The sequence below is a fragment of the Felis catus genome, chromosome A2, assembly GCF_018350175.1.
Source record: "Felis catus isolate Fca126 chromosome A2, F.catus_Fca126_mat1.0, whole genome shotgun sequence".
Classification (NCBI taxonomy): Eukaryota; Metazoa; Chordata; class Mammalia; order Carnivora; family Felidae; genus Felis; species Felis catus.
The window spans coordinates 112873314-112897465 of NC_058369.1; the positions used below are offsets into that span (position 1 = coordinate 112873314).

The 24152-nt window shown below is 34.3% G+C and overlaps 1 protein-coding gene and 1 long non-coding RNA gene across 2 annotated transcripts in view; one reads left to right on the top strand and one right to left on the bottom strand.

Moving 5' to 3' along the window:
- The window catches only part of ITGB8 (integrin subunit beta 8), an 85434-nt gene that overhangs the window by 28924 nt on the left and 32358 nt on the right, over positions 1–24152 (top strand). The window contains exons 3-6 of the mRNA XM_003982834.6: positions 3821–3992; positions 18978–19224; positions 20536–20701; positions 21296–21454. Coding sequence (XP_003982883.1) covers positions 3821–3992; positions 18978–19224; positions 20536–20701; positions 21296–21454 — 744 coding nt within the window. The remainder of the gene's footprint in view (positions 1–3820; positions 3993–18977; positions 19225–20535; positions 20702–21295; positions 21455–24152) is intronic.
- The window catches only part of LOC111559510, a 220308-nt gene continuing 216851 nt past the window's right edge, over positions 20696–24152 (bottom strand). The window contains exon 3 of the long non-coding RNA XR_006594264.1: positions 20696–21111. This is a non-coding gene — a long non-coding RNA (uncharacterized LOC111559510). The remainder of the gene's footprint in view (positions 21112–24152) is intronic.

Here is a 24152-nt window from a genome sequence, read left to right on the forward strand (position 1 = left end):
GGAAAGATTTTGAGTATTCAGAGAAATTGGTGGCCAAATGGCAAGAGGTAATCCAAGGAGAAATGTGAGGTGGCTGCCAGAGCACAGGAGGCAAACCCATGTCTGCTGTTGATCAAATGTTTCAGAAGAGGATCTCAGAAAACATTTGGAAATCACTTGGCTGTTTGTGTTCCAGAATATCCTTCTGTGTAGTACAGGGCCATCTAATTCATGTGTTGAAAATGCAGGCTCTGAAATGAGGTCAACTTGGGTTCAAATCCCAGGACCATCAGTTTCTAACCATATAAACTTGCATACATTACTCTAACTACTCTGAACCTCAGTTTTCCTTAGCTCTAAAATGGAAATAAAAATTGTACCTATGACATACTGTTGTGAGGATTAAATGAAACCGTATGTGACAAGCATTTGACACAGGCATTGCTTAAGAAATAGAGTTGTTACTAAAAGAACTTGAGTGAGACTCCAAAGCAACTCATTCAGGTTTAGGAAACCAAGAGGACTGTGTTAAGAACACAACTTAGGGGGAAGCAACCAGTGTTAGGACTCAGCTACTAGCACATCATTAACAGAAGGAGCTGTCCACTCCCTGCAGGCTGACCTGACATCCTTGAGAAGAAGAATACAATGAATAATTTTGAAAGATTACCCACCATTAGACACATATGCAACTGATGTCTTTTATTTCTTAACCAATGAGAGTGGAGGTATGGGGAAAGAATAGGCTTTTGTTTTGTTTAGTTTTTTTTTCTGTGTTCATGATCAGAATAGTTAAAACTAACAAATTAAGCTTGGTTTGTATAATTTTCAAGGCTGGTCAAAAGTAAAAGATCACTAGAAAATTTGGACAGGGTATATTCAATTTGCCTACATTCTTGTATAGCATGTTAACCTGATGTTCTAGATGTTTTGCCTGCTCTTTCTCTCCATGTTACATAAAAATAATTGTAAAATAATTAGGATGAAAAAGACCTTATCAGTATTGCCTAGTTTAACGCATCACGCTCCTTTTTAACATATGTAAAAGACTTGATGAGTTTTGAAGAATTCTCTTCTTCTCCTGCATGCTATGTCATACACAGATTGTGATCACATAGTCAGAAGTTCAGAGGGCAGCCTTCGAACGTAATTATACTAAAATACAACACAAAGGTATTCACCGTCAAAAGGAACAGGATAGAGTTCTTTCATTTCCGTGCAGATTGCCATGTTTGAAATCAGAAAGACTCAGAAATAAGAAGAAAAAGCTTTTCTTATTTTTTCCACAAATAATTATATTGAATGGATAAAAGTAACAAATGATGAAAAGCTACCTGAGGTAACTTCAAACCTGGGCTTTTCATTTACAAATGGGATTTAGATGCAGAAGGAGTATGGTTTTGCTTGTGTATTTCGTGTAGAAAAAATAAAACACAAGCATTAGAAGAAATTAAAATGACACAAAACACCACAAATTAAAAGGGTGTGGTTTCAAATTCTTTTCTTTTATACAAAGTGGAAAGTAGGCCGCAGTGGGCAGGGGCAGCATTCCATTCTTTATTTTGATGTCACGGTCTTTTCTTCCCTTCTCAAACCTAATTGTCAAATTGGCAGTGCTTTTCTAACTCAGTTTTTACAGCAGAGTAAAAACAGCCATGCTGATTCAGACATTGCAAAATAATTGAGACTATTTTGCCTATTTCAGCAAAATGATTTGACATTTAAAGGTCAAATGGCATAGCGTGATGTATAGTTGCAGTGAATTAACCGTACTCCCTTCTTTTCCATTTCTGTGTACACAAATAACAGAATCCCTAGATGAAAAGAAAAATCAGAATTACTTGTATTTTATTTCTTTTCTTGATTTGAAGTCTTGGTGTTTTTCCATCTATTAAATGCATGTAGCCCTTTGTCTGTGGCCTGTCATGAACATAGAGGTACCAAGTCTTAAGTACCCTCAATATTGCTCAAACTCTAGGACAGGAAGGATCCTCTCATCTATCTTGAAGCTTTCTGAAGGAACGTGATACATATGATAGCAATATACGCCATCGTTCTTTGAGCTAAATCTTATATTGAGTACCTCTAAGTTTTATCAATGGACAGAATAAATTTGGATACAAGAAATTAAGGCTTTGGAGATTTTTAAACATCATGATAAAAATCTGGGTGTATGGTCAATAGCAAAGCAAATTGAATTTTTCTATTCCCATGAAGTCATTTACCAAATGACAGCTGGAAATCTTGATTGAAAAGAATATATCCTCTTAATATATCCTCTTAATATATTTATATTACAAGGGTGCTTCACACTTTAATTCAGGATTAGTACTGTAAATATCAGTACAGTAAGTATTTTTTAAGTTTTATGGGCCACATACTGTTTCTCTTGTATGTTCTTTTTTAATCACTTAACAGCATTTTTAAAAGGTAGAATGCATTTTTTTTAGCACTCAAGCAATACAAAAACAGGGCATGGATTATTGTATTTGTACCACCAGGACTAGTTTTTGAACCCCTGTTCTAAATTAAGAGAGGAATTAAAATCTTTGTGTGAATGTTTTTATATTGCCTACTACCATCCCATCTATACCAGTGACACAGATGTTACTATTCATAATTAGTGATCTAATATTCAACTAATATTGAACTTGATAATTTCCTTCTTCCATAATCCTTTGAAATTCTATGCTTCCCCTAAATCTAATGCCTATAATAATTACATTTACTTGTTTAATGGCTGGATTCACCAATGACCTTGACTCTTTGACAAGGTCTCTGTCTTGTTCCATTGTGTATCCTCAGCACCTAAAACCTACTGACCCTGTGTAAGTATTCAATCTGTATTCTTTGATTGAATGATTAATTGGAAACCCAAGTCCCTGGATCAGCTCAACTAAAGGAGGAATGACTGAATGTCAGATCATAATAGCCACTGCCAGTAAAATCACTGAGCAAATAATCTAGCTACTGTGTAAGCAAATGTTCCAAATAATTCAGGCCAACATTATATATAACAAAATATATTTCTATACTTTTTAATACATTTCCTGTTCTTAGGGGAAAACATGAATGGTTACATGAAACAATTTTTTTCTCAGGATAAGTTAAATTTTAAGCTTGTTCCACTAATTCCAAGTTTCTTGGATGGCTATTGAATAAAGATCAACTAACCAATGCTGAATGGTAATAAAAGTTCTAGATTCACTTGCAAATCCAGTATAATTTTAGCTCCAATTTTCTATCTTCAGCCTCATTATGAACATCTTTCTTGGTTTATTAAATTATTTATAAGCTATTGTGTGTCTAAGATGGCGGATTTCGTGGTCTAAGAAATATACATCTCCAGTTCATCCTTTTGTGAATTTTCAGTACCTTACATTGGGCATGTGACTCCTGAGGACCCTCTCTCATATTCTGAACATAAAAATTTATAATGCATACACCAATTGGGTTATTTGAGAAATGAGACTTACATTTGGAATGAATGAATGGTCTATTTTGGATAAATTTTCTTTTGAAGTAGTCTTTCCAATGTAAAATATTTAGAAAGAATTAAGTTGGAATGATTTTACAGCGATCAGTTAACAATATTTAAAGTACTTGGTTTAAATCTCCTCTTTAATTTTCTTCTTTTTAGATAAGATTTAGGGATTAAAGCTTTATTTAAGACAAATTTTTTTAGTATTCTTTTTGGAAACAAGCAGATATTTTGAATAGTTGCATAAGTTTTGTGACATTGGAAGATGGCTTCTTTACAATATTTGCTGTGTGGTTTTCTTTGGTTATAATTGAGACGGTATGCACTAAAAACATCAGTGATTTTCCTTCTTTTAAACAGGATTTCATTTCAGGTGGATCAAGAAGTGAACGTTGTGATATTATTTCCAATTTAATAAGCAAAGGCTGCTCAATTGATTCGATAGAATACCCATCTGTGCACGTAATACCAAGTGAAAATGAAATGAATACGCAGGTGACACCAGGAGAAGTGTTGATCCAGCTGCGTCCAGGTTTGGTGATTTTCAAATAAATCTTGATGATTCAGACTTTAAATTACATTTAGCTTTATTTGCTTATATTTAATATTTTGTGAAAGGCAATATTATTGTAGTAGAAATAACAGCGGGCTCAGAATAAAGAAATCAGAATTCTGATCTTTTTTTGTGTGTGTGTGCCTACAGCTAGCTAGCTGTGTGGCCTCGGACACTCTGCAAACCTGACCACATTATATTATAATTATGTGTTTCCAGACTTGATCACATTGTAGTGTAATTGTGTTCCAATTCCATTGCCAGCTCTTGAAGAAAGAGAACATGTTTTATTCCCCTTTTTCTCCAAAGCCTCACAGAGTGCTGGCTTTTAGTAAGCACTCTGTAAGTATATGCTGACTTGATTAGTTGATTAATTAATTAATAAGAGATGTAAATTAAGCTAAGTCCTTAGAGCCTTTGCGATAAACTTTTAAACACAAAACTACAATTCATAATTATCATAATTGAGCTGCTTTGTGATGGCTCCTGAGAGTAACACATAGTTCTCCTCCTATACCTCTCTTATACTTGCCATTTCATCACATTGTATTACACCGTTTGGCACATGTAGTAGGCCACCGGAAATTATTCATTTTCTTCCACTGCTAGAAAATCCCAGTGTACAAGCTACATATGACAAGATAATTTCAGGTACATAGGTATGCATCAGTCAATTAGATGCATTTAGATTTAAGCAGTATGCAATTGCCTTTAAGTCTTCATTATTTCATTCTGGGTGGTCTTGTCCTGGCATTAAATTTTTAAATAACCATTATTGACACATGACCTCCCTTTTCCAAAGCTGAGCTATTTCTCCAGATTCTTCAATTACCAGAAAAACAAAGTCTATTTCTTTCTTGGCGTCAGGCATATTCCCAGCTTCCAATTAAAACTATGCTCTTCACCATATAAAACAATTATACAGCCCAGTATGGACATGTACAAGCAACAGTTGGAAAGGGATACACAAAAATGAAGGTAATTAGGTTGGTAAGATTATGCCATTCACCATCTTCTATTGCTACCATAACAAAATTGTGTACACTAGGGGACTTAAACGATGGAAATTTATTTTCTCACAGTCCTGGAAGTTAGAAAGTACAAGATCAAGGTGCTGGCTGATTTCGTTCCTGGGGAGGGAGAAAAAGACACACAGAGAGAAGAAGATGGAGATGGAGGTCTCTGGTGTCTCTTCCCATAAGGGCACTAATCTCATTACGAGGGCCCCACCCTCATTACCTCATCTAAACCCAATTATCTCCAAAGGCTCCATCTCCAAACAACATCACATTATGGTTTAGGGATTCAACATGTAAATTTGGAGGGAACACAATTTGGTCCATAGCTCTTGATATATAAAATAACATTTTCAAAGGCCATGGAGTAATTTTAGATATTAGTCATATTTTAGACAAGAATATTTAATTCCAAAAAGCAAAAAAATATTTTTATAGGTCAATATGTGTGTACATTGTGCTATAATATTTGAAGTCAGTGTAAGAGAATAAACAAATATTAAATAAGAAAGAAAAGTTTCTCCTAAATAAAGTCTGTCTCCAAGAATAAATCAAAACTCTAGTCATAGACCATAATAATAACAATAACAACAACTGACATCAAAACACATGGGATGTCGGGCACCTAGGTGGCTCAGTCGGTTAAGCATCCAACTTCGGCTCAGGTCATGATCTCACGGTTTGTGAGTTCGAGCCCCACGTCGGGCTCTATGCTGTCAGCTCAGAGCCTGGAGCCTGCTTCCAATTCTGTGTCTCCTTCTCTCTCTGCCCCTCCCCCACTTGTGCTCTGTCTCTCTCTCTCTCAAAAATAAATGTAAAAAAATAAAAATAAAAAATACATGGGATGTGAATGAAGTTGCTCCCAGAAAAATTAAGATCTTTAAATACTTTTATTATTAAAGAAGAATGAACAAAAATTAACTAAGCATCCAAATTAAGATATAGGAGTAAAAAAAAGGCCATAAGGAAAACAAGGGGAAGGAATTAATAAGTTAAGAAAAAAAATTAACGAAATGAAAAAGAGAAATAAAAAAGGAAAATGAATGTATAAATCCAAGAGCTAGTTCTTTTTAAAGTCCAATAAATAGACAAATTGCTGGCATAGCTAATTAAGAAAAGAAGAAAAGAAGTAAATAACCCAGTTATATAGATTATAGCCAGAGAAACAAATATTAAGGGAAAAAGCCATTAAGAAAAAATTAATCACAAAAATCTATGGTAAAATGTATAAATCTTAATAATATAGGTAATTTTAAGGAACATATGCATGACTAATATTGACTCAAGAAGAGAGTGAGCCCTAAGAAACCTAATAAAGATCAAAGAAATTAATAACATTATAAAATTATAAAATACTCACATTAGGTCTAAATGTTTTCTTCAGAATAAATGATTTAATGTTCACCCAAACATTAGGAAATGCATTATACCTGTACTACATAAACTCTTCCATTAGTTTTAGAAAAGCCCTAGAAGCTACTCAGTTTGTACAAGGTTAGCATAACCCTAGTATTAAACCCTTAACATATTAGGAAATCACATTAAACCATATGTGATAAGAAAAACAATGCCAAAAGGAAAAAAAAATATATGTTTGTTATCTCAACAGATGCTGAAAAATTATACAATAAAATTTAGTGTCTATTCTGCCAAAATAAAAATTTAAGAATAGTTCCTTAATATATATTAAAATCCTTCTGGAAGTTTTATGTAAAAGCAGTTAGACAAGAAAACCAAATATGAGTTATAAATATTTTTAGAAGATAAAGCAAAATTATCATCATATGTCTATCTCATAAATCCAAGCAAATCAACCAAAAATAATTTTTAAAATAGAAAACAAAAAATAGGGGCATCTAGCTGGCTCAGTCCACAAAGCATTCAACTCTTGATCAGGGCCATGAGTTTGAGCTCCACGTTGGACCTAGAGTTTACTTAAAAAAAAATGAATAAAAAAAATACCTCAGCCTTTGTTATATAAATAAGGTATGCATATTAAAATAAATATATAAATATGCACATAAATAAATAAATAAATAAAATGGCAGGTTTTTTAAAATATTCAAATCAATGGATTTCTTACATAATATTAAATATAATTTAAAAAGGGATAAATTCCTAGCAGCAACCTAAAACACAAACTGTCTAGGGATAAACTTTAAAAAGAAAATGTATAAGATCCACTGTGCTACCTAGAAGATATGAATAAATGCAGAAGAATTTTATGTTGCTGATTAGGAAGACAATATTATGGCAGAAAGAGTTAAGATGCCAGAGTAGTAAGGGGATCCTGGGCTTCTCTCTTCTCTTGAACACAGCTAGGTCAACATCAAACCATTTTGGATACCTAGGAAATTGATCTGAGGATTAACAGAACAATCTTCATAATTTGAGAGAACGTGGCAGCTTCTCTTAACAAGCAAACCAAAACACACCTAGGATCTATGACCTAAAGAATTATTTTTAATTTTTTAATTTTTATTTCATTCTATTATTACTGTTGTTGTTTCTTCCTCCAAAATGACAAGATGGAGGAATTCCCCTCAAAAGAAAGAACAGGAAGAAATTATGACCAGAGATTTAATCAATGCAGATGTAAGTAAGGTGTCGGAACCAGAATTTAAAACAATGATTTTAAGGATAGTAGCTGGGGTTGAAAAAAGCATAGAAGACACCAGAGAGTCACTTCCTGCAGAGATAAAAGAACTAAAATCTAGTCAGGCCAAAATTAAAAATACTATAACCAAGATGCAGACCCAAATGGAGGCCATAAAAATGAGGATGAATAAGGCAGAGGAGTGAAAGAACAGAGGGAAGCAAAGATCAGGGATCATGAAGACAGACTTAGGAAACTCAGTGATTTATTAAAATGTAGTAACATTTGTATCACAGGAATCCCAGAAGACAAAAAGAGAGAAAAAGGGGGAAAAGTTTATGTGAGTAAATTATTGCTGAAAACTTCTGTAATTTGGGGAGGGTGACAGACATCAAAATTCAAGAAGCACAGAGAACTCTCATTAAATGCAACAAAAGCTCATTATCTCTAATACATATCATAGTCAAATTCACAAAATACACAGACAAGGAAAGAATCCCGAAAGCAGCAAGGGCAAAAAAAAAAAAAAAAAAAAGCCCTTAACCTACAGGGGAAGACACATCAGGTTTGCAACAGATCTGTCCACAGAAACATGGCAGGCCAGAAAGGAGTTGCAAAAGATATTCAGTGTGCAGAATGTGAAAAAATATGCAGCCAAGAACACTCTATCCAGCAAGGCCATCATTCAGAAGAGAAGGAGAAATAAAAAGGTCCCAGACAAACAAAAACTAAAAGAGTTTGTGACCACTAAACCAGAACTACGATAAATTTTAAGGGGAACTCTGAGTGGAGGAAAAAAAAAAGCAACAAAGACTAGAAAGGACCATAGAGCATCACCAGAAATATCAACTCCATTGGTAACACAATGGTACTAAATTCATATATTTCAATACTTACTCTGAATGAAAATGGATTAAATGCTCCAATCAAAAGACACAGGGTATCAGCATAGTTAAAAAAAGAAGATCTATCTATATGCTGCCTGTAAGAGACTCATTTTAGACCTAAAGACACCTGCAGATTCAAAGTGAGGGGATGGAGAACCATCTGTCATGCTAATGGACATCAATAGAAAGCTGGAGTAGCCATACTTACATCAGACAAACTAGATTTTAAAACAAAAGACTGTAACAAGAGATGAAGAAAGGCATTATATTGTAATTCACGGTCTATTCATCAAGAAGATCTAACAGTTGTAAATATTTATGCCCCCAACTTGAAGGAAATCAAATATATAAATCAATTAATAACAAACATAAACATACTGATAATCAATAATAGTGTGGGACTTTAACACCCCACTCACAGCAATGGATAGATCATTGAAGTAGAAAATCAACAAGGAAGCAATGGCTTTGAATAACACACTGGACTTAACGAATGGACTTGAACATATTCAGAACATTTCATCTAAAGCAGAATACACATTCTTCTTGAGTGCACATGGAACATTCTCCAGAATAGATCGCATACTGTGTCATAAATCAACCCTCAACAAGTACAAAAAGACAGAGATCATACCATGCATGTTCTCAGATCACAGCACTATAAAATTTGAAGTCGACCACCAGAAAAATTTGGAAAGCCCTCAAATATATGAGGTTAAAGAACATCTACTAAAGAATGAATGGGTTAACCAGGAAATTAAAGAAGAAATAAAAAAAAATACATGGAAGCCAATGAAAATGAAAATACAACAGTCTAAACCCTTTGGAATGCAACAAAGGCAGTCCTAAGAGGGAAGTATATTGCAATTCAGATGACATGATACTCTATGTAGAAAACCTGAAACCAAAAATTTTCCAGAAATGTCCCAAATACGTAGCCTAACCTTAGGCTATGTAAAACTAGAAAAACAGACAAAAATAAAAACAAAAAACTATCAAATAAAGTTGAAAGCCAGCAGAGGAAGGGGAATAATAAAGATCAGAGCAGAAATAAATGATATAGAAGGAAAAAAAAACCAGAACAGATCAATGAAACTAAGAGCTGGTTCTTTGAAAAAATAAACAAAATTAATAAACCCCTGGAAAGACTTATCAAAATGAAAGAGAAAGGACCCAAATAGATAAAATCACAAATGAAAGAGGAGAGATCACAACCAACACCACAGAAATACAATTAGAATACTTTGAAAAATTATATGCCAACAAACTGGGAAATGTAGAAGAAATGGACAAATTCCTAAATACTCACAAACTACCAAAAATGAAAACTGGAAGAAGTAGAAAAACTTGAACAGAACCATAACCAAAAAATGAGAATGATTCAGTAATAAAAAAATCTCTCAACAAACAAGAGTCCAAGGCCAAATGGCTTCCCAAGGGAATTCTACCAGACATTTAAAGAAGAGTTAATACCTATTCTTCTCATAGTGTTTCAAAAGATAGAAATAGAAGGGAAACCTCCAAACCCATTCTATGAAGCCACCATTACCTTGATTCCAAAACCAGACAAAGACTCCACTAAAAAGGAGACTTACAAGCCAAAATGAATAAGGATGCAAAAATTCTCAACAAGATACTAGCAAATTGAATTCAACAGTACATTAAAATAATTATTCACCATGATCAAGAGGGATTTATTCCTGGGCTGCAGGACTAGTTCAATATTCACAAATCAGTCAAGGTGATACATCACATTAATAAAAGAAAGGATAAGAACCATATGATCCTGCCAATAGATGCAGAAAAAGTATTTGACAAAATATAGTAATTATATCCCTAAACAAAGTAGGAATAGATGAAACATACCTCAACATCATAAAGGCCATATACTAAAGACCCACAGCTAATATCATCCACAATGGGAAAAACAGATCCTTTCCCCTATGGTCAGGAACAAGACAGGGATGTCCACTCTCACCACTACTATTTAATATAGTACTGGAAGTTGTAGCCTTTGCAATCAGACAACAAAAAGAAATGAAAGTATCCAAATCCACCAGGGAAAAGTCAAACTTTCACTATTTGCAGATGACATGATACTCTATGTAGAAAACCTGAAACCAAAAATTTGCTAGAACTAATACATGAATTGAGCAAAGCTGCAGGATATAAAATCAACATGCAGAAACCTGTTGCATTTCTATACACCAATAAAGAAGCAGCAGAAAAAGAAATCAAGGAATAGATCCCATTTGCAAATGTACCAAAAACAATAAGATACCCAGAAATAAACCTAACTAAAAAGGTAAAAGATTTGTACTCTGAAAACTATAAGAACACTTATGAAAGAAATTGAAGAGTACATAAAGAAATGGAAAGCATTTCATGCTCATGGATTGGAAGAACAAACATTGTTAAAATGTCTGTATTACTCAAATCAATCTACACATTAAATACAATCACTATCAAAATACCAGCAGCATTTTTCACAGAGCTAGAACAAACAATCCTAAAATTTGTATGGAACCACAAAAGACCCTGAATAACCAAAGCAATCCTAAAAAAGAAAAACAAAACTGGAGGCATCACTATTCCAGATTTCAAGCTATAATACAAAGTAATAGTCATCAAAACAGTATAGTACTGGCACAAAAACAGATACATAGATCAATGGAACAAAGAAGAAAACCCAGAAGTGGACCCACAACTACATGGTCAACTCATCTTCAACAAAGCAGGAAAGAATATCCAATGGAAAAAAGAGTCTCTTCAACAAATGGTATTGGGAAAACTAGAGGGCAACATGCAGAAGAATGAAATTGGATCACTTTCTTACACCATACTCAAAAATTAACTCAGATCGATGAAAGACTTAAATGTGAGACAAGAAGCCATAAAAATCTTACAGGAGAACACAGGCAGCAACCACTTTGACATCTGCCAGAGCTACTTCTTATTAGACACGTTGCTGAAGGCAAGGGAAACAAAAGCAAACATGAACTATTGGGACTTCAGCAAGAAAAAAAAATTCTGCACAGCAAAGGAAACAGTGAACAAAACTAAAAGGAAGCCTATTGAACGGGAGAAGATATTGAAGCCTATTGAACGGATATTGAAGCCTATTGAAAAGGAAGCCTATTGAACGGGAGATGATATGTCTGAAAAAGGGTTCGCATCCAAAATCTATAAAGAACTTAACAAACTCAACACCCAAAAAACAAATAATCCAGTTAAGAACTGTGCAGAAGACATGAATAGACACTTTTCCAAAGAAATGGCCAACAGATACATGAAAAGATGCTTAACATCACTCATCATCAGAGAAATACAAATCAAAATCACAATGAGATACTATCTACACCTTTCAGAAAGGCTAAAATTAACAACACAAGAAACAACAGGTGTTGGTGAGGATGTGGAGAAAGGGGTTCCTCTTACACTGTTGGTAGGAATGCAAAGTGGTACAGCCACTCTGGAGAGCAGTATGGAGGTTCCTCAAAAAACAACATAGAGAACAACCTTACAGTCTAGCAATTGCACTATTAGGTATTTACCCAAAGAATACAAAAATATAGATTTGAAGCAGTACTCAAACCCCAATGTTTATAGCAACATTATCAACAATAACCAAACTATGGAGAAAACCCAAATGTCCATTGACTGATGAATGGATAAAGAAGATGTGGTGGTAAATATATATAGAGAGAGAGAAAGGGAGAGAGAGAGAAGGAGAAATATTACTCAGCCATCAAAAAGAATAAAATCTTCCCATTTGCAAGGATGTGGATAGAGCTAGAATGTGTTACCCTAAATGAAATAAGTCAATCAAGAAGGACAAATTCCATATGATTTCATTCCTATGTGGAATTTAAGAAACAAACAGATGAACATATGGGGGGCAGAGAGAATAGAGGGAAACAAACCACAAGAGACTCCTAATGATAGAGAACAAACTGTGGTTTCATGGAGGGAAGTGGCTGGGAGATGGGCTAGATGGGTGATGGCTACTAAGGAGGGCACTTGTGATGAGCACTGGGTGCACTGCATTCTACTTCTCAAACTAATATTGCCCTGTAAGTTAACTAAAATTTAAATTAAAAAAAAGGAAGACAATATTACAGCAATGGCAGTTTTCTATAAACATACTCTATAAATGTAACAAATCCAAATGAATCAATAAATAAGACAATCCCAATCCAATTTGAATGAAGGTTTTTAAAGCAAATCTTCAGTGATACTCATTATGCATGTATCTTTGTATAAAATAGAATATTCATATAGGATAAATTCTTATAAATAGATTTACTAGGTCAAATATATATCAATTTATTTAGGTTCCCAATGTATATTATCAGGTTATTTATAAGAAAAATGGATGTCCAGTTAAGGCTTTCAGAGTCAACCTTGCCTTTTCATTCTTTTTAATCTCTTAAGTTTTTACATGTAACTCGTCTGTTAGCTGTTTTCTTTTCCCTTTATCCTAGAATTAAAAAGCTGCACCATTTTTCCTAAGCTTACTTTAACCATCTTTAGTTCTTTTTGTGTGTGTGTGATTTGCCTTTCATACAAATTTTCCTGTTTTTCTAACTGAACACTAATTTTTAGTAGCTTATACATGAAGCTTATCATATATTATTTGCCTCAAATAAATATGACTATATCCTCTCAAAATGTCTTTCTCTGTTTTAAATACTCAGGGGGTGAAAATTATAAGGTGAATTTTTTTTTCTATTATTGTGTTACACTTAAATATATACATTTAAATGAATTTAAATTTAGTTTGTTCATTTTTGTATATATAATGGTGGTTGATTCTTCCTGAGACTAAAAATTAACAGTTCAGAAGGTGGGTAACAGTTTCAGTGCTATAGATAAACAATAATAGTAATGGTGATGAGGCAGGAGAAAAATGGACAGGCATGAGAGATGTCTCTCATTAGCATCCCCAGGGGTTGGTGATTGATGAGCAAGGAGATACTGGAGCTGTGGCTTAAGTAACAAGGTGAGAGGTATGGCTGCCTTCTGTGGAAGGTTGGTACTGAGTTCAAACTGAGACATCTTAATTTGAGGTAGTGACTTACTGTATTTGAAGCTGAAGTTCAGCAGGAGGTACAGGTTGGATAAAGATGTGGGAGACCTCAATGTGAGTTCTTAACTAAGGTCACTGAAGGCAGTATGGGGAGTAGAAGAGTGAAAAGAGAAATGCTTAATGTCTATGTCAATCACTATGGGGCTTGATTCTATTTAGTTTCCCACTACTATTTGGATTTCTGTATGCAAATTAGCGTAATTGTCTAATGGGGGTAAGCCATCTTTCCAACATAGCTATGACAGAACTCTATATTATAATATACATATACAACAAGTAGTTATTAAATTACATTTAATAAGTTCATCTAAAAAATGCATATGATGGGGCACCTGGGTGCTTTAGTCAGTTAAACATCAGACTCTTGATTTCAGCTTAGGTCATGATCTCACAGTTCATGAGATTGAGTCCCACATTGGGCTCTGTGCTGACAGTGCAGAAATAACCTTTAAAATAAATGCACACGGCACCAGTTGTTTTGTTTTGTTTTGTTTTGTTTTGTTTTAAGTTCATTTATTTATTTTGGGAGAGAGACAGTTCAGGGGAGAAGCAGAGGGAGTGGGAAAGAGAATCCCAAGTAGGCTCTGTGCTGTCAGTGCAGACCCAACTCAGGGCTCAATCCCATGTCTCTGGTATCATGACCTGAGCCAAAATCAAGAGTTGGATGCTTAACTGACTGAGCCACCCATGCACCCTGACATGCCAGCTTTGAAGCATAACTTATAAAGCTACACTTTACCAACTCCAGATATATAGAAACATCACTCCTCATGATATGAAAGTCCTCTCTACCATGACACATATAATGCATACCTAAGTGTAAAATGAATTTATCCCCTAATATTGATTTGATTTATTTATAATCACTTATTCTTATCTTATAAAATTCATTATGTTCAATGTAGCATCTATTAAGAATCTAAAATTTTTTTCATGAATACTTCTATTAGATCATATACTAACTAAACTTTTTAAACAATGTTGGTAGGATTCTATTGTATATTTAATATATGTAATATATATTATTGAATCTTTAAAATTTTAAAAATTTAAAAGTGACACTTTCTTTTACTTTTTACTTCTTAAACTATACTTTTTTTCTTATTTTTACCTATCAATCTTATGGAAAAATAGTAACAGAAGCTACTGGTCCTACTTGATGTTCCCTAAGAACACTGAAATGAAATCTTTAGGAAGGTAGGAGAGAGAAAGAAATCCTCTAATTCTACTTCAGAAGTAATATAATGTATATGATAAGGATAAGTATAATCTATACCTCACTAACTTAAGAAAATGTTTCAACATTAATTCATTTTTGTATTGTAAAAAAAATCCCTTTAATTTAGTGTAGCTTAATTTAAAATATAAGATTTTTCAGGTATTCTTCTTAAATTAAAAAAAATTAACCATAAAAAATATAGAAGTCATTCATTCTTTTCCCCTCTACCCCTTGGCACAATCCCTTATTTTATCCCCCATAGAAATTCAGAAACGTGCTGGAGTCTGTGCCTTGATGTTTCAAACCCATCTCATTCTGGGGCCTTCTTCCCCCACCCAAGTACAAGAAATTGGCTCTTCTTTCTTCCTACTAGTTTTCTGCAGTTTCTTATAGTTTTTCAATTTCATCTTATGTAGAACGTTTTTAGTTATCTTTTCTTAATGTCCCATCATGGTTGTTTCAGCCAAATCTTCCAAGATGTTAACACCATTATTTGAGTGATTTAAAACTCATTCTCACTACTTTTCATTCTTTGAGCTATTAACACCAGTACTGGCAATAGCTCTAAGTAGGTCTCAGCTTTCCCCCAAGTCCTATTTCTTATTCTATGTCACAGACTCACTTCTTCCCTTTGAAGTTAATTGACAGAAGAAAGGATCTGAGCTTTTAGAATCTCAAAAGGTATAAGAATGAAACTTTCTTGGAAATAATATAAGTAGTAGCATAAACATTTGGGGCCAGATGATATTCTTTCCTCCTCTGTGGGAAAGAAGTCATAGATATTAGCATCTCAGGAAGGTAAATATGTGGACCTTTTGAAATGCTGTATCAAAACGTGCTTCAGTGTAGTTTAAACACATCTATGAGTGCCTATGCATGTACCAAATCCAGAGGCTTCAGAGATAAATGAATAGTTTTTAACCTAATGAGGCTTATAATTTAGTAATAGTAATAATGATAATTACTAATGTGTGTGTGTATATATATATATATTATATATATATAATATATATATATTTACATTGTACCAAATACTGCAGCAAATATTTTACATAGATTATGTTACTTAGTAGCTCTTAGCCACTAAAAGAACCCACCTCTCTCAGAGTAGCATTTATGACATTACTGCCTACATTGATAACCTCAAAGCAATGATGATCACAGATACCAAATCTTATTTTTACATGTGTTTCTTTCTCATCCATTATATTCAAAATTTCTAATGTCATCTGTCTTTTGAGCCCTGTGTTGGTGGCACCCCAGTATGAACTGAGTGGAGATTTTATATGGGGACACAGTATCCATGTCCCCATGAAAAGGTATTTCTACTACCTCCAAGAGAATGTTTCTTCCTCCTGTATAAATGAAGCCAAAACCCAGCTAGAAAGCATATATGGAAATATCTCAAGCTCATGGGAAAAACAATAATCCAAGCATGGCCCCTTCAGTCTCCTCCTTAACAAGCAAAGTGGAATTTGGGATTAGTCTATCTAGGGCTGCCTACTTGAGCTGACAGCTAGAACCTTACAGGAACCTCAAATGCCTTGCAGTTTAAAAGGGGTAATGTTTGTTTTCTCCAGAAATGACTAAAAAGCCTGTGTGTGGGAAGAGTCTCTTTTCCCCTTTATTAGAAACTTGTCTTACTGAGGCCTCAGCCCAAGCTGAGGTCTATATACTTCAAAATCAAGCTAGAGCAGCCTAAACCCTCCAGCCCTGACCATTTGGCAAGGCTTCTATACAGCCATCTTCTCTGAGGCCAGTGACACCACGATTTGTTTGCAAGGCTAAGAGCAGCTACTGTATGCTGAGAGCTTTTGTATGGCTAACATTTGGTTGGACCTCCCCTAATATCTTAGTCCTCTAAGGAACTATGCCTTTGCAGATTCTGTTGGCTAAGATAACGAACCAACTTTATAACAACCTGCATAATACACTAAATATCTAGGGCATTATTCAATAACTCCATGAAAACACACAGCCTTTCATCTTTAGACAGAGACACAATAAACTGTAATGATCACCAAGATGAAAATACCATGTGGTCAGTGCCTAAGGTCTTCAGCTTATACCCAAGTCAACAGTTAATTACACAACTGGTAAAAAATAAAAAAAAAAAAGGAAGAAGCTGATCCACACATTAAACCACATGAACCACACTCCCCAATTATGTTCCATTTCTATTTCTTATCAACTTGGCTCTGTCTAGATTTCTGACATTCTCCTGAATTGAACCTCTCCATCCAAATAGCAAGACATTTCCACAGGGACAGGCATTCTCGCTAGATACTGGGAAAGCAGAGCTGAATATACGCTCTTTGGAGGCAGCCCAGCTCTTAAAGGGAAGGAGTGAGGGAGTGGGATGGGTGGCCTTCACATGCCAAATTCTCCTCCCAAAAGCTTGGACACAAAATAAGAGTGTTACAGTAAAGGGATTTCCAGCACATACAGGCAAATTAGTAATGAGTAATTTCTCCCATCATTATTATTACATGCCAGAAAAACCTTATTATATTGAATACATTCTGTAACTGACTTGAAAACATCCGACTTATAAAATAATTTGCAAGAGATTATTGCTACTTCTGAAAATATGATTTGATAAATTAGAGGATTCTTTTGATAGGTAGATCAGGCTACCTATTGTATTTACAAATTGGTGTTTATTAAAAAAAATTTTCTGCTCAAATTATTCTCCACTGATAATGACTTACAAAGCACTTACTTTATTGTTTAAAAATGTAAATTCACAAATTACCTATATTTAAATTGATGACTTTTTACCATATACTTACAGGCTTCCAATTATGGAATTAATAAGTCATGGGAATAAAAGGCACAGCATAAGGAATACAGTCAATACTGTAATAACAATATAACAGTACCGATGGTAGCTACACAGCATAACATAAAAACTTGACAAATCACTAAGTTGTACACCTAAAACTAATGTAACATTGTGTGTCAACTATACTCAAATAAAATAAGTAAATAATAAATAAAAATAAGTTAAAAATAATTACAGAACTACCAACTCCATAGAGTACTATATCCTTATATACAATGATACAGGTCCTTGTAGCAAATGATAATGGATAGAGAATTAAATAAAATTGCACTGCAGACAGTTGTTGGGAAGCTCCCACATTTCTCCTCATGGTGACCCTCTCCTCTCATCTAGTTCCTTGGCCTCCATGATCCCTCCTCAACATATGTTTATCAAGTATCCACTATGCATTAGACAAATTGTGTTCCCTACATTGCCCAGGTGCCCAGTGGGGCACTGCTGGGTACCATTCTTTAGATCACTGTCTCTTTCCTTCTCACGATTAACTGTCGGGAAGAATCTCATTATCTAATTCATAATGACATACTACTTATTTTGAATAGGTTAACATACTGCTCAGTACTAGAGTTTTCACATCTCATACGTAAATATGCCTTAACCCAAAGGGATAAATTTGCATCTGTATCCAGTGAGAGGTAACTTTTCTTAAGATGCCTTTCTAGGGGGCGCCTGGGTGGCGCAGTCGGTTGAGCGTCCGACTTCAGCCAGGTCACGATCTCGCGGTCCGGGAGTTCGAGCCCCGCGTCAGGCTCTGGGCTGATGTCTCAGAGCCTGGAGCCTGCTTCCGATTCTGTGTCTCCCTCTCTCTCTGCCCCTCCCCCGTTCATGCTCTGTCTCTCTCTGTCCGAAAAATAAATAAACAAAAAAAAAAAAAAAAAAAAAAAAAAAAAAAAAAAAAAAAAAAAAAAAAGATGCCTTTCTAGTTTTCCTCAAACCAAAAGCCATTTTCAAACCAATACAGCCACCTACTCTTGAGATAGAATGCTACTTGCTGTACTGTGCTATGCTTTCCTAGATACTAAGGGAAACACAGGTTCATGTGGCAATATATTGCCTATTGCATTTATACTGGCCCATATGTTATTATCTCTGCACTACAGAATTGTGACAAATCCATTGTAGAAGCTGGAAACAAATAAATTGATGAGGTTTTCAAACTGCTTTAAAATTATTCCAGGATGTTCCTAACTTCATTCATTATGTACAAATTTGTGGTAGTTGTTCTGTATATAAAATATAACCGATTCATTGAGAGCTTATCCTGAAATGTTTAAAATGAATATTATATGACGTTTTTGTTTCTTTGAACTAGAAGCGGAAGCTAATTTTATGCTGAAAATTCATCCTCTGAAGAAATACCCTGTGGATCTTTATTACCTGGTTGATGTCTCAGCATCAATGCACAATAATATTGAAAAATTAAATTCCGTTGGAAATGATTTATCTAGAAAAATGTCATATTTCTCCCGTGACTTCCGCCTTGGATTTGGCTCATATGTTGATAAAACAGTTTCACCATACATTAGCATCCACCCAGAAAGGATTCATAATCAATGCAGGTATCTAGAGGTTGATGTGAATTTCACAATGCCAAATTAATTTTTTTCTTAGAAAATCTATTTGTTTTTATATAAATGACTTACTAAATTTTATATTTGTTTTATTAAGTGAGAAATGAAAATATTTGGAGAGGAAGTATGTTTTTATCTGAAAACTTATGAGCTTATAACTTGGACTTCTTGTTTTATGTTTTATCACGAAAAAAACCCCTACAAATAATATTAGTAATTTTAGAAAAAAAAACAATATTCAGGCTACTATGTATAGCAATACCTGTTTGAGAATCCTGTTTTTGTCCTTTTCGATTGCTCCAAATTTGTTAAATGAAGGTTGGTCAAATTTAAAGTGCTTACATTGCCAGTACTGCAACTGTCTTTCCTTTACTGTGTTGTGACTAGGTTTGTAATTTTGTTGTTTAAGATGTGACTTCAAAGAAAGCTCTGCTGAAAGAGCCTCTTTTCTTATCATTTTGAAACTCTGATTCTAAATAGCATATGCTCCACTATGAAACAAGAACTAACCTTAAAAATAAAAGTTTTTCACACAGTATCCTAATTATCCTGTCGAGTTCTGAGAGAGAAATGTGTTCAGTTCTTCGTTAATATAACATTTCATTTTAACATCTTTCCTATTTCCATAATCTGCCCAGATCACTTTAGAGTGTACACTCTAATCTGCCCAAACAACTCTGCTAACTGTTGTAATGGATGCATCTCCTCATGGAGCTGTGTGCACCTTCTCCTGAACGTGCATGTGCCTGAGAAATTGTTGGCACTTTTGGGGACATCATGGGATTCTCAAAACAATTTTAATAAACCTTCGTGATTCGTTGATACTTTCACCCCAATTATCACTTTAAAAACTAGCATAATATTTTAAATATCAAACAATGGTATAATGTTTTCACTAAGTTCCTAAAAAACATTTCCCAAAAAGTGTTTTTCAACTATTCCATGGTCAAATATGATAGGAAAGCACTGCAAATTCTTATCTCCTCTTAAAAACTAGCCATGCATATTAGCATAACAAAAGCTCTGTAGGTGTCCTATATTGAACACGCTTAGTCTTTAGTTTTTAGATACCAAACCATTATATTCCTATTTCCTACTTGCAAAGAAACATCCAACAGTATTGAACTTTTCTGTGATTTTATAAAGTACTGCTTTTCTCTAATAAAAGTTCCTTGGCAAAAAAATTATTCTATGTTCTTTTTTTTACACCAAACCACACAATTTTACTGTGAGTAGTATTTTGGATCTTTGAATGAAGCATAGCAAAATAGAATTTGCATTTCTTCTTTTTTTACACAGCGACTACAATTTAGACTGTATGCCTCCCCATGGATACATCCATGTGCTATCTTTGACAGAGAACATTACTGAGTTTGAAAAAGCAGTTCACAGACAAAAGATCTCCGGAAATATAGATACACCTGAAGGAGGTTTTGATGCCATGCTTCAGGCAGCTGTCTGTGAGGTAAGAAGTTTCATATCATTTTGCTCAGATACAAAATTCCCCAAGAATTTAAGATTTTTTTTTCCTCTTTGGTGTAATGAGTCAAAACATAATATAGAAGAATACATTCTTCTGACTCTTACTTGTCACCAGTGTTATTCATTTTGGTATGTGTTGACAGAGGGGCTAAACTGGGAGAGGGAATAATAGGGAATAAATAGGAAAATTTAAAGGGAAAGAATAACTTACGCACTTGGAAAATCCTTTCCAAAAGGGCTACTCTTTTTCACTTACCACTTTCCAAAGAAGAGCCCGAAATAGCCTGTTTTCCTGCTCACATTGTGTTGGTGCTCTGCACTTTGTAGCCCTGGCTTGTTCTTCCTCTGGGGGAGCGCCAGAAATCTCTAGCTGTGAGATGTGCAGTCAAATGGCTATGGTAAAATAGAGGGTATACAAATAAAAGTTAGTGCTATTTAGGAAACAGCATTGTATTTACACACATCATTCTAGCCTGACATAATGTTTGTTAAATTCCCAACTTTACATTTCTTGAGATCGAGACCACAGTACAGATCTATGGTATGGTACAAGATCTAATTACATGTTTATTTTAAGAGTCATATTGGATGGCGAAAAGAAGCTAAGAGATTGCTGCTGGTGATGACAGATCAGACATCTCATCTTGCTCTTGATAGCAAATTGGCAGGCATAGTGGTGCCAAATGACGGAAACTGCCATCTGAAAAACAACATCTACGTCAGATCTACAAGCATGGTAACATAGCAATAGATTCTTAGTAGTTATGATTCTTTTGGCCAAGATATAGGTTTAAACTGACAATTCACCTGTTCTTGTACCAAGAAATTATCTGAATGGGCATGATCCAGAGTTAGGATACACCATGAGAGAAAAGTTATGTAATAATGCAATCGGTAAATGCTGATTGATATATTAAGACTAAAACACTTTAACAACATCTAGTAGCTGACTCTCTGATATGCTAAAAAGCACTGTATAATTTGTAAAAATGAAAGTGATATAGGAGCTTACTGTGTATGGAATTAAAGAACATTAAAAGGAAACATGTGTGTGTATATGTATGTGTGTGTGTATATATATATATATATACATATATATATATGTATATATATATATATATACATATATATGTATACACTTTTTGCTTTATATTAAAAACAACTGGATCTGCATAGTTGGTATCTAAAAACAATATTAAGGATTGGTAAGAAAAGTGTATTTGGCCTGAAGAATCCTCACAGTATAATAGGGAGAACTAAATACAGACTAAGGAAAAAAGGAGTAAGACAAGCTTGGCTTTCAATGTTCTGGACCTCACACCTTCCCTCTGAAGCTTATCTATATTTAGGGGATCTTTTTTTTAAATCAGTGGATAACTGGATTGCTTCCTGAGGATTAGCTTCAGCTCTGAATCATATACTTAATACAGTCTCCTAGAACCACATCTTTCCTAGCATTAGCTACTCTACATGTGGAAAATCAACTGTATGAAGCATCATTTATTTCTGATGCAAACTTATTTATACACAATGTTAGAACAAAGCTTCCAACTTACTCAGATCTTGGTATCCCAGTGTCTACATATTTTTTCCCCTGGTTTTATAGGAAAAAAAATCCGACAGTTCTGTTCATTAAGTAGTTAGATCCAAAAAACTTAACTATTTATGTCCTAAGAACATAGTAGCCAATTAAAAATAATATACATGAATCATCAAAAAATACATGTGTGTATACTTATGTCATTCGTAGTAATGAACTTAAGAATAGAAATTTGCCAAGCCTCAGAATCAGACTAGACATCACCACCCTCATTTCCTGTTCCACATTGATTTTCATGCTGCCCAGTTTTGAAAGATATGATATCATCTAAAGGAACAAAGCCAAATGTAATCTTAAAAACACAAACTACCTCCAGCTAGTAGTTCATGGCTACCTGACAGATGTCAAATTATCACCTTGAAATTTAACGATATTCCAAGGTGCTCTGGTAAGTGTACCGTAGTGCTCCAAGGCACCTCATCCTCAAACACACTTTGGGAATTTCAATATTGGAAGCATATAAGTTATGTAGAAATTTTTGTGGTTCCCATGAGTCAAATTTAAATAGTTTAAATTTAGTTAATCTGGAGCATCTTACCAGACTTACTAAATATCTAGAGGAGCAAGTATTACTGCATAGAATAAGTTCATCCCTTGGTTGGTTTAGCCCTCAATAGCAGCCTCAAAATTTAAAGATTTTAAAAGGTAACTAGAGTTTGAATTTTAAAATTGGGGATTTGGAATTATTCCAATAATGTCTTTCCCTTTTCTAATTCTCTTCTATTCAGTCACATTTCACTTTGGTAGACCCACCCATTTTAATTTAGTCATTTCTTATCTTTCCTTCCTTCTATTTAACCTTTTTAAATCTGAGATAGAGTTCTAATTATTTACCAGGGAGTGGAGGAGGAGACAAGAGTAACTTCTATTGTGAGCCAAGGAGAAGCATTTTTTTAAAGAAAAAATAATAATCACATTATTCTCAAATTGCATTGCATTATCCTTTTGAATTTTTGCCAAGTCACTGAAGTCATGTCTTTATAATTATATTTAGAGGGTGCTGCTGTCCATCTTGGAAAGATTCCTTAAGGCAAAGAAATGCTCTCATAATTTTAGACATATACCATGCCATATAACCTTATGGAAATTAATTATAATTCTGGTGGAATTTTGCACTGTGTTTGGGCTCTTATTACATCAGGAATTTGGATAATCTGTCATCAACTGCATTTGCCTTCTTGAACTTTGTTCCACCTACTTAACAGAATGAAACTTCCACATGTCACTGATGTGTATTGAGTAAACCAAGGAGCAGTGTGTTTGTTAATACCTTAGAAGAATATATTTATCTCATTTATCCCAGGTCTTTGTTTTAAGGGATCTTCTTCCTAAGAATTCTCATTCCCTTCATTTCCAGGGACACTGCCCTAAAACAAAAGAAGTTGAAGCATATTGATTGATCCCTCGACTATGCATTTATATCTGCAAGATGTGCTACTGCTCTGAACCTTCCTATATCCAAAGCTACCCTGAACCTGACTCTAAGCAGATTTACCTGCTTATTTTAAAATGATCTCCATCTCTCTCCTATTTGGCCATTATAGAGGAAATTAAAAAGGTATAAGTTAGACAAGCAATTAAACACTTCACTTACTGGCTCTACCTCCAGTGGCCAACACCAGCAATGTTGAATGGTATCTGGGCTTCTTGGTCTAAGACTCTGGTTGTTTTATTTATAAAAGGAAATAACTGATAAAAGACCTTTTATATTACTAAATAACATGGGCCAGAGTTCTGCTACTTGCACATATAGCTATTTCATGAGGGTCAATGTGACTTCCAAAATAACAACAACTACCATGTTTGGGGTATTTATTAACTGAAACCACTATAG